General features: G+C 38.9%; 1 protein-coding gene across 3 annotated transcripts in view; it reads right to left on the bottom strand.

Annotated features, from left to right (window-relative positions):
• LOC139759945 (myotubularin-related protein 10-B) overlaps positions 1-12,332 on the bottom strand; it is a 213,650-nt gene that overhangs the window by 76,379 nt on the left and 124,939 nt on the right. For 2 of the 3 annotated variants that reach the window (XM_071682651.1, XM_071682806.1), the window contains 2 exons: positions 4,499-4,660; positions 1,293-1,352 (listed from right to left, as the gene is read on the bottom strand). In XM_071682651.1, the coding sequence (XP_071538752.1) occupies positions 1,293-1,352; positions 4,499-4,660 (222 nt within the window). The remainder of the gene's footprint in view (positions 1-1,292; positions 1,353-4,498; positions 4,661-12,332) is intronic. The other variant, XM_071682737.1, reaches the window with a different exon arrangement.

Genomic DNA, 12,332 nt, shown 5'->3' with positions numbered 1-12,332 from the left:
CTCTCTCCATCCACTTTCAGTTTTACCCATATCAATCTAGAGTTTACTCTCTTACACTCTATCACATACTCCCACCACTCCTGTTTCAGGAGTAGTGCTACTCCTTCACTTGCTCTTGCCCCCTCACTAACCCCTGACTTTACTCCCAGGACATTCCCAAACCACTCCTCCCCTTTACCCTTGAGCTTCGTTTCACTCAGAGCCAAAACATCCAGGTTCCTTTCCTCAAACATACTACCTATCTCTCCTTTTTTCTCATTTTGGTTACATCCATACACATTTAGACACCCCAATCTGAGCTTTCGATGAGGATGAGCACTCCCCGCGTGGCTTGTTCTTCTGTTTCCCCTTTTAGAAAGTTAAAATACAAGGTGGGGAGGGTTTCCAGCCCCCCCGCTCCTGTCCCCAAACATAATTTTACCAACTATATTAACATTAATTTTTCACTAAACAACATTAATTTTTCACTAAACAATCAATATAGACTATCTGTGATAATATGAAAAGTTCAAGATAATTACCAAGCGAACCTTTCACTAGGTTCAGCTTTACACAACTACTTTAGCTGCCTTCTGTTATTGCATGTATTTGTACGGATGTATGGTCAGGCTATGTATCCGCCATCCTGTTTTCAATAAATGAAATTATTCACACTGTAGAAAGACATCCATATAAGATGTAAATTGAAATTTAGAATAAATATTTATGTCTTATCAATTTCAATTTATTTCATCAAATCAACATTCATCAATTATCAGTTCATACTCTCAAAAGGTGAAGCAATTTATAATTTCCAAGTCAATGAAATTCATCACATTAGCATTACAATGCTTATCAGCTAAGAAACATTAGTCACCTGCTGAAGTGGACCTAAATGTGGATACACATATAGCCAAAAAGTTAAATGCCAAACTGTTGTATAGAATACAAGAGGGTTTGTGTTACTGGAACAGACAGAGGTTACTAAATCCCAAAGCTGATTACTACAACCATGCCATTCAGGTAAAAACAATCATAGCATTGCTCAATATAGCAATTCAGCATATCTACTTATGCTCAGATAGCTTTTGGGGCACAAACGCAAACACCATAATGCCCTTTTAGGTTCAAAATATAACTTTGCTTGCTGGACTCAATTAGTTAAGAAAGCTTCGTTCATCACCTGATTACAAAGGCAGCTAGCAAAAATAGGTGCATGAAACAGGCTTTTGGAAAAGGTATGGTTACTGGAACAACCTACAATCTTGTGTATGGGTTAATGCATCAAGAAGTAACATGACTGACTCACTCACTGGGACACTTCCTCCAGCTTTCTTCTCTTCAAAGTTCCCATAGATTTTGTCACCGACATCCTAAAGTAGTTTAAAGTAAACATCCATAAAATAGCATTAATACAGCACAAAAACAATATATTATCATAAATGTTTAAATAGCTACATGATTTAAATCTCATGGAAAAATTCATTTATATTTCAATAACTAAATAAAATCAAAATCTCTGCTACAAAAAGAAAATATGTCTGTCTGTCAGAACCCTTGTCATGCATGACCCCTACCGCAGTAATAAAGTCTTAATGTAAAATGAAATGAAAACTGAATATGAAAGTATATGATGTCTATACCACTACAAAACAGAACATTCATAACTAAATCAATTAACTTAGTAGTTCACTATCTAAAGGCACTGTTCCTTAACAGAAAATATCAAAAAAGGTGAACAGGAAAAATAAATCTAAACTGGACAATCATCATGGAAGCAATCAAAATCTCTCATAATCCCGGCATTGGTTAGCTCCATCCCTTATTTCCATCAAACTCAGCAAAAAACTTGTTTTCCACACAGAATAAACCACTGCCAATGACACAATCATCCACTATGCAATTTCTATTTGAAACATTACACATCAAAAAGTTAGTTTTGAGCTTGTAAAAGCATGTTTTTAAGCTAAAATCTTCTTTCTCCCTTCACCCATGTACTGTAGTTCTATCAAAGTATTAAGCTGTCTTTGCCATATGGCAAACATCTGTGAGTTAGACATATTTACAATAAAAAATGCCACAGTCACGTTTAAGAATGTAAGAAGCATAACTATAATGTGACCTGAAGAGTAGGTGTGACAAAACTTTTCAAAATACTGCTGTAATCACCTAAAAATTTTGTACCTTTGCAATATGTGACATCACTCTACCATATTCTCTCTCTCAGCAGTTTATGCTGCCAAGTTCAAATCCTCAAAGGTCACTGTATGGTCAGGTAAGCTACTCAGGGGAAGGTGGGCTAGGCAAAAGGGACAGAAGGCTACAGAGGATTCTAGCTAAAAAAAAAAAAAAAAGAAGCTTTTCTCAAATAAAAATCTGAATTTTTGACTGAACTCCTTGACTGCCCTTCACCCATATAACTATATCACACTAAACCAAAGGAGAAAATAACAAGGTAACCAAAAGTAAAAAAAAATTTCTGGTTACTAATTTCCTGAAGACGACAATCTATGGGACTATTCTTGTTTGGGAATTAGCAATGGCTAATGGTTTTACCAAACATGTACGTGTAAGATATGTGTTATCATGTATGGATGTATGATACTTTTGTCTTGTAAAACTACAGTGTGCATGATGTGTGGGTGGCTCCTGCTTGGTGAGGTAAGTGAAAGACTTAGACAGCCACAAATTGCCATTACACATGACCATCAGGAGTGTATGTAAACTGGCCCCAGTAAACAGCCAGAAAACTCAGATACCCTCTTACTGAACCTCAAACATGGTGCAGAGAGTAGCCACAACCTTACTATAAGTCAATTAAGGGACAATGCCACTCCAGACAAGAGAATAAGCCCAGAGTTCAGAGTGGGCTGGGGCTGGGGAGTGGGCAGTTGGAGGACAGGACAAAACCCAGTTCAGTATAGAGCAACTTCTGGATAAAATGCAGGAGCCACAGCAGCTGCAACAGCATGAAAGGGTTGTACTGAGGTGGAGGGATGTGTTGGAAATGAAAAGTATGAGGACATGTGGCGTGGGGAGGTTTGACTGAGTGAGTGGTGAAGGGGTGAGAGAGACGTGTGGTAATGGGAGGAAGAGGGTGTGTTGAAGTGGTTTGGACATGTGGAGAGGATGAGAGAGAAAAGGTTGACAGGGAGGATATGTGTGTCAGAGGTGGAGGGAACAAGAAGAAGCAGGTGGAATGATGTAGTGAAAAAGATTTTGAGTGATCAGGGCCTTAACATGTAGGAGGGAGAGAGGCATACAAGGAATCGAGCAAATTGAAAAGATGTGGAATACCGGGGTCAATGTGCTGTCAATGGACTGAAACAGAGCATGTGAAATGTCTAAGGTAAACCATGGAAAGGCCTGTTGGGCCTGGATGGGGAGCTGTGGTTTTGGTGCATTGCAAATGACAGCTAGAGACTGAGTGTGAACGAATGTGACCTTTTTGTCTGCTTTCCAGGCACTACTACACTGACATGGGGTGGCGATGCTGTTTCCTGTGGAGCAGGGTGGCACCAGGAATAGGTGAAGGCAAGCAAGTATTTTCATCATCTTTTTCAAGTGGTTAAGAAGTGGATATCTACATTTGTGGATCCCATCTCTTTGCTCTTATACAGTTTTTTAAACTTTTGTATTCAGTCAGCATATGCAGTTTCATTGCTTGGCCCGTTTCATCCACTACTCTGACACTCTACTGATATCTTTTTTAAAAAGTTTCTTGCTTAGCTTCCCACTAAACTTATTGATACTTTACACAACTACTGAGAGCTTAACAGAGAGAAAAAACATGCCACAGAGGTAAAATTCATTATCTTTTTAAAAAAACCTAAGCAAACTTCTGCACACCCAGTTGAAATAATTCAATGGGTGATGCAGAACACCCTAGTTCCCCTCTACTCCTCACTTCATCCCAAACCTTTTCACCACCGTGTCAAGCCCTCATCACCAATCACCACATTATCTGGTAAGTTTTCCTTAAATGTCATACTATACAGGGAACATTTTTTTTATTTTTGATGGAGCTGTAAATAGAGATATGTCAAAGAAAGTAAATAACTCTCAATGTTAAGGCAGAAGTCAGTATATATACCAGTAATGAGGCTCCCTTTCCCTGCAAGTTAATCCCACTCCAAGTCCCCATTACAACTTCATCCATGAATCAGTAACATATCTGATGAGTGAAAGTAAAATTGAAGTTTTTGTGTACCTGCTATTATTTCTGATAAGCAATATCATAAAGTATATAAAGTACATTCAAATTAAGTTCATAAATTTAACTATTCATTCAAATGTGTTTTCATTACATCTATCGACAAAAAAAAAAAATTCTGTATGAATGCATCTCCAAACAGAACAACATCAGCAAGAATATAATGTTTGCGTTCGTTCAGGAATTTCACAATATGGAAATTTTCCAGAACACATCCCTTCTGTAATGCAAAGGCATGTGCTACAAAGCTTATTTCTATCTTACACAAATATGTAAATAAACAGATGTATATACCTTTCCACTTACTTATCAGTGATACTCGGAGAGATCTGTGCCATGCGGACCAGTGCTGCCCCAGCAAGGGATCCCCAGCACCAAACAGGAGGCCGTGTACCTTGGAAATGTTGTGCAGCCTGTTCTAGCTGAGCATCTAATAGGTCACGTGGAACTACTACTACTGTTGGCAATCTGCAGAGATAAAAGTAGGAAAATTTTGATTTTCATCATGAAGTTTCTCCAAATATGAACAAATACTGAGAATGAATACCTTTAAAGGAAGACAGTGTGGAATGTGAATGTTTTACTGAAAACACAAATCATAAGGAGCAAGATGACATCAAAGAGCTCCAAAGAGGCCCATTTACTAAAATCAGGTGTGACTAAACACTCAGACATTATACAGTCTTCTCCCTATTCCTAACCAAGCTCACTAATTCTACTATCATATGATGCAGCCAGCTACAGTATAAGAGTGCTTCCTAATTATGCTATGAAGTTAAGAAGGAGTGCTTATTAGACCTGAATTATTTGCTAAGTATTCACTGAGAACATCACATATCACTACAAAAATAAACAAAGATGAACACCCCTCAAATTTGTCTATTGTATGCATCTTTGTTTTCACCTATCAAAAGACATTAAGAGGGATAATGTAGAAATAAATTTACTGTGAACTTAATTACCATTCTATTGGTGTTCATGTGCATATTCAGTTTTTGACACAAATAAATCATCACACCAAACTGTTAAACTTTTTGTTATACAGTATTAGTGCTACAGCATAATGCATGCTTTGCACCTCTAGTTTAGCTTACTGTCAGTTTTAATGCTCCATATTTTAACATTCACTGACATTAACTCTTTTAACCTTTGATATCTACCTATCATACATGTTAGCAGGAGGATGTAGTGGAAGTTACTTTCTGGTGATAAGAGAATACTATTTTCTTTTCATCATACTTAACCGCAGTCTCCCGTATTAGCCAGGTAACACAAGGAAACAGACGAGGAATGGCCCAACCCATCCACATACACATGTATATACATAAATCCCCTTACACACACATATGCATACATATACATTTATACATATACATACACAGATATAAACATATATACACAAGTGCATATACATACTTGCTGCCTTCATCCATTCCCGTCGCCACCCCGCCACACATGAAAAAGCATCCCCCCTCCAGCAAGGCATCATTAGGAATAGACAAAAAAAAAAAAAAAAGGCCACATTCGTTCACACTCAGTCTCTAGCTGTCATGTGTAATGCACCGAAACCACAGCTCTCTTTTCACATCCAGGCCCCACAGACCTTTCCATGGTTTACCCCAAACACTTCACATGCCCTGGTTCAATCCATTAACAGCATGTTCAACCCGGCATACCATATCATTCCAATTCACTCTATTTCTTGCATGCCTTTCACCCTCCTGCATGTTCAGGCCCCAATTGCTCAAAATCTTTTTCACTCTATCCTTCCACCTCCAATTTGGTCTCCTGCTTCTCCTTGTTCCCTCTACCTCTGACACATATATCCTCTTTGTCAATCTTTCCTCACTCATTCTCTCCATGTGACCAAACCATTTCAACACACACTCTTCTGCTCTCTCGACCACACTCTCTTTATTACCACACCTCTCTCTTACCCTTTCATTACTTACTCGATCAAACCACCTCACACCACATAGTCCTCAAACATCTCATTTCCAACACATCCACCCTCCTCTGCACAACACTATCTGTAGCTCAAGCCTCGCAACCATATAACATTGTTGGAACCACTATTCCTCCAAACATACCCATCTTTGCTCTCCGAGATAGCGTTCTTGCCTTCCACACATTCTTCAATGCTCCCAGAGCCTTTGCTCCCTCCCCCACCCTGTGACTCACTTCCACTTCCATGGTTCCATCCACTGCTAAATCCACTCCCAGATATCTAAAACCCTTCACTTCCTCCAGTTTTTCTCCATTCAAATTTATCTCCCCGTTAACTTGTCCCTCAAGCTTACTGAACCTAATAACCTTGCTCTCTTTCACATTTACTCTCAACTTTCTTCTTTCACACACTTTATCAAACTGTCACCAACTTCTGCAGTTTCTCATCCGAATCAACCACCAGCACTGAATCACCAGCAAACAACAACTGACTCACTTTCCAAGCCCTCTCATCCACAACAGACTGCATACTTGCCCCTCTCTCCAAAACTTTTGCATTCACCTCCCTAACCACCCATCCATAAACAAATTAAACAACCATGGAGACATCACACACCCGTCACAAACCGACATTCTATATACGGTATTATCGAACATGTAAGGAGTCCTGTAAACATTGCAGTATAACTTATTACCACTTTTCATCAGAGATTCATCCCTAGAAAACACAACTTAGCAGAAACACCATGAATAATGTAATCCATATTATCCAAGAATTCAATGGAAACATTTTTGTAGGAGCATTAGGAAGAAACATAACATAGAATTAGTACATAGAAACATCAGGCAGGAGGATTAGATAGTAGTAGTCAGTGGGAAAATTAGGTAGGAGCCTCTGCAAACACTGCATTACAGTTACCCGCTGTCAGTGGCCTGTTAAGGGTGAGGCAGTAAAGGATAAGAAGTGGCATTGGAGTTCACTAGTTACAAAGATTCTATTGATGTGGCCACTCACTTACGGGAGTTCTAGGTGGGAACAAGCATCAGAGATGGATAGATATTTAATGGAATAAAGAGGGGCTATGTTCCTAGGAAGATCTCTTGACCCAATTTTCACACCAACATCAAAGTAAGATGAGAAACATACAGTAAGGTAAAAGTACATCATACATCATTCATTCAATCATCTAAAATAATAAAGCTCACAATGTTGAACATAAATATGTGATATCCTCCATCACAACATTTGATAGATAAGGACACATTTCTGAGAGTCAACCCACCCACCCCATACCCATTTTTCATTGCTCATTCATGACATTTCAAAGAGAAAAATTCATATACAATGCACCTAGTTACACATTAGCACACATAAATATTCACATTCTGTTTCCACTGCAAGAAAGCAGTAGAGTAGCAGACACGATTATTAACCACTAAAATGAGGCACAGGTAGACATGGTGGTCAAGGTTGTTGATGAATAATTATTTGGAATGTATGTAATAAGGTCCTACATATTACTTGAACTCCTTGAGATCAACCCAAGAACATACTGAAAGGACCATAAAATTCTCTAGACTTGCTGACTTTTCCACAAATTTTATAGCATTCAGTTGAGTGTGGACAAAGCATATCGGTTCATGGAGATTCTCCCTCATCTCGTACTAACAAATTTTCTCATTTTTGTGAACAATAATATAAAAGAGTCTACAGTACTGTATAACTACTAAACCTACAAGTAAAGGAAGAAAGAGATGTACTATACACAATAACAACCAAACAAATGCAGTACAAGGCAGTGTTATCAGTGAGCAGAGAAAGAGGGAGGGTATAGGTCACTATACACCTACTACCTCACTCACCTCTCTCTCCTTCAACACATCCTCCAATCTCATTCATGTTTCTCATAAAACTAACCAGTCTTACAAATCTCTTTAAGGTGATTATGTAAACTTAATTTATTTAAGGTAAAGAGGTTTACTTTGGTAAATACAGCCTGGACATTGACCCCAATCCCAAGAGAAAAGGTCTAGGCTAGGTCTAGGTCTCCTTATATGCATTTACAATTCTTATAATTGCCTAAAAGAGATATGTTAGACGAGCTGTGTTTATGTTTGTGCATTAATCTAATCTTGTTGAATACAGATGAGGTATATTCTATATCTGAGGATACATGACACATCATACATTTATTTATGACTCACAGAGATCTTTATTTAGAAGAAACTGCTTAAATATCTTATTTTTATGATGTGTTTGCAGTGATACAGAATATCAACCAATAAAATGTATCAGTAAACACTGCTGAAAATGTGGTACAGTAAAATCCATACATCATCAGTAGGAAATCATAATCTTATGTAAGTGTGAATAACATTAGAATATTTTTCCACCACAAACTTCTTGAAAATTATTTCTTTTTTGTTGGGTCAGCACGAAAATGAGACAAACATGTACAATGTATTAATATACTTTGCTAAAAATGTGATAGAGTCAGTGTGACAACATAAATAAATGCATATCTTTCTTTTAAACTTGCTCACTGTTACCAGTACATCTGTTTCCTAGTGCTACCTCAATAATGCACCAAAACCAAAGCCCCTATCCATAGCCAGGCCCTACAGACCTTTCTGTAATTGCCCCCGACCACATGATACACAATGGTTCAGCCCACTGACAGCACATTATCCCCTGTATACCACAGTTCCAATTCACTCTATCCATTGCCCACTGCATGCATAACACCCTCCTTCATGTTCAGGCCCTTAACCTTCAAGGCATTTCTCACTCCAGCCTCCCAATTCCTCCTTGGTTTCCCCTTTTCCTTGTTCCCTTCACTTCTGATATGTATATGCTCTCTATATATCCAATTTCAACATACCCTCTTCAGCTCTATCATACTATCTTCTCTTACACTACATCTCTTTCTTACCCAAACATTTCTCATTCAATCAACCCATAATACAACTTTTTTTTTTTTTACCTTGGAGGCTCCAGTCATGGACAGAAGTCATCATCAAGGCCAGGCCTTGATTGAAATATAAAAAGGTTAATGAAAAGAAAAAAATGAAAACAAGGGAAAATATTTATGAATTTTAGAGCATGTGAAAAACATGTCTTTTAAAATGCACCTAGTCACAGTTGCTGGGAAAGACATGACAGGTCAGAAATTTCCAAAGTTTTGAGGAGTGGGAAAGAAACAGTTATCAAAGCAGCCCACATTTGAGCAGCCAACAGACTTTATGTAATGCAATGCAGCAGCTCGCTGAGTATTGCATGGTCTAGCCAGTGGTAGGAACAAAAGTGCTGCCAGCTCCTGGGAGCAAAATTCAAAGTAATACCCATTGAAGAGGGAAAGCAGATCAACATTGTGGTGCAGGACAAGCAGGTCAAATTTTAAAGTTAGCCTGGGAGAGTTTATAAGTCAGTCTGCTTTCAACTCAACTCTGTAAAGTAAGGGTGCAGGGCTAGAGTTACCCCAGATGTGAAGGCAGTACTCCATATGGGGCAACTGTTCAGAAGAAAAGAAATTTCAGTGTCAGGGCTCCTAGTTTCTTAGAGGCAGACTTAAATATTTCCATAATGTGGGGTTTCCAAGAAAGTACATTCACTGAACCCAGAGGTGGAACTACAGAACCATTAAAGGAGAGAGGAAAGTAGTGAGGAATTTTTAATAGGTGGGTAGAAACTGGGTCTTGGAGGCATTTAACTTCAATCAGATTTCATCTACCCCACTGAGATATCCTATCCAAGCCTAAGTTTACCAAGGAAGTTGTCTTGACAAGAGATGCAGATCATGTGAGAGAAGAAGGAGCAAAATTGAAGGATGTGGAGGAATGCAGTCTTGAGTCAGCAGTGTATGAGTGCATTTGGTTATCTGTAGAAGAAAGGAGATCACTGATAAACAGGAGATAATGTGTAGGGGACAGGAGAGAACCTTTAGGGACAATGCTGTAGATGAAGAAAGGGGTAAAGGCTGATCCATCAACAAACATAAAGATAGATTGGCCAGAGAGGAAGCTAAATGAGAGGGAGCAAAGTGAGGGAGGGAAGCCAAAAGAGGAAAGTTTAGAGATGAGACTCTTATGCCACACTATCAAAGGCTTTGGATATGTCAAGGGTAACTACACTGGATTTCCTAAATTCTTTCAAGGATGATGATTAGACATAAGTAATATATGAAAGAATATCACTAGTGGATCTCACTTTACAGAAACCATACTGGTGATCAGAGAGAAGACAGAGATTCAAGATGTCTGAGTATATATGACTATGGAGATGATAGATATCAAAGCAATAGGACTATAGACAGAGGGGTAAGAAATGTCACCCTTCTTAGAAATGGGATGAACCAACGCATGCTTCCAAGAAGAAGGAAAAGTGCTGGTTTTAAAACAAAAATGGAACAAACAAGGAGAAGCAAGCGCAAGTTCAAAGACACACTCTTTCAGTACATGGGGATGGATGACACTGATATCAAGCAGTTCATCGTCACCACTTTTACCTTATTCTTTACTTTTTGTCTAAGGCATATGCCTCGCATCCATACTTCACCAATAGGACTACCATGCAATCAAACATGCCCATCTTTGTCATTAAAACCATGACCTCTCCTTCCATAAATTCCTCAATGCATCCAGGACCTTTAAACCCTCACCCACACTATGGTACACTTCAGCCCCCACTGTTTCATTTCTTGCCATATCTAAGCTCAGGTATCTAAAACATTCCACTTCCTCCAAATTCTCTCTCTATTTAAACTCACACTCCAGATAACCTGTCTTTTTCTATTACTACACATAATAACCTTGCTTTTACTAATATTTATTCCAACTTTCTACTTTGACACACTCCCAGATATCTAAAACACTTCACTTCTTCCAGTTATTCTCCATTCAAACTTACCTCCCAACTGATTTGTCCCTCAACCCTACTGAACCTAATACCTTGCTCTTATTGACATTTACTCTCAGCTTTCTTCTTTCACACACTTTACCAAACTCAGTCATCAGCTTCTGCAGTTCCTCACCCGAATCAGCCACCAGCACTGTATCATTAGCAAACAACAACTGACTCACTTCCCAACCCTCTCATCCACAACAGACTGCATACTTGCCCCTCTCTCCAAAACTCTTGCATTCACCTCCCTAACAACCCCATCCATAAACAAATCAAACGATCATGGAGACATCACACACCCCTGCCACAAAGCAACATTCACTGGGAACCACTCACTTTCCTCTCTTCCTACTCGTACACATGCTTTACATTCTCAATAAAAACTTTTCACTGCGTCTAGCAACTTACCTCACATACCATATACTCCTAATACCTTCAACAAACCATCTCTATCAACTCTATCATACGCCTTCTCCAGATCCATTAATGCTACATACAAATCCATTTGCTTTTCTAAGTATTTCTCACATACATTCTTCAAAGCAAACACCTGATCCACACATCCTCTACCACTTCTGAAACCACACTGCTCCTCCCCCAATCTGGTGCTCTGTACATGCCTTGACCCTCTTGATCAATACCATCCCACAGAATTTCCCAGGAATACTCAACAAACTTATACATTTGTAATTTGAACACACCTTCATCCCCTTTGTCTCTGTACAATGGCACTGCACATGCATACCGCCAATCCTCAGGCACTTCATCATGAACCATGCATACACTGAATATCCTCACCAACCAGTCAACAACAGTCACCCCATTTTTTGATAAATTCCACAGCAATACCATCCAAACCCGCCGCCTTGTCGGCTTTCATCTTCCGCAAAGCTTTTACTGCCTCTTCTCAGTTTACCAAATCATTCTCCCTGACCCTCTCACTTTGCACACCACCTCGACCAAAACACCTATCATCTAAAACATTCAACAAACCTTCAAAATACTAACTCCATCTCCTTCTCACTTTACTACTACTTGTTATTACCTCCCCATTAGACCCCTTCACTGATGTTCCCATTTGTTCTCTTGTCTTACACACTTTATTTACCTCCTTCCAAAACATCTTATTTTCCCTAAAATCTAATGATACTCTCTCACCCCAACTCTCATTTGTCTCTTTTTCACCTCTTGCACCTTTCTCTTGACCTCTTGCCTCTTTCTTTTATACATCTCCCAGTCATTTGCACTATTTCCCTGCAAAAATTGTCCAAATGCCTCTCTCTTCTCTTTCAC

The sequence above is a fragment of the Panulirus ornatus genome, chromosome 1, assembly GCF_036320965.1.
Source record: "Panulirus ornatus isolate Po-2019 chromosome 1, ASM3632096v1, whole genome shotgun sequence".
Taxonomy (NCBI): Eukaryota; Metazoa; Arthropoda; class Malacostraca; order Decapoda; family Palinuridae; genus Panulirus; species Panulirus ornatus.
The sequence above is the reverse complement of the archived record's forward strand: the minus strand, read 5'-3'. Positions and strand labels throughout refer to the sequence as shown.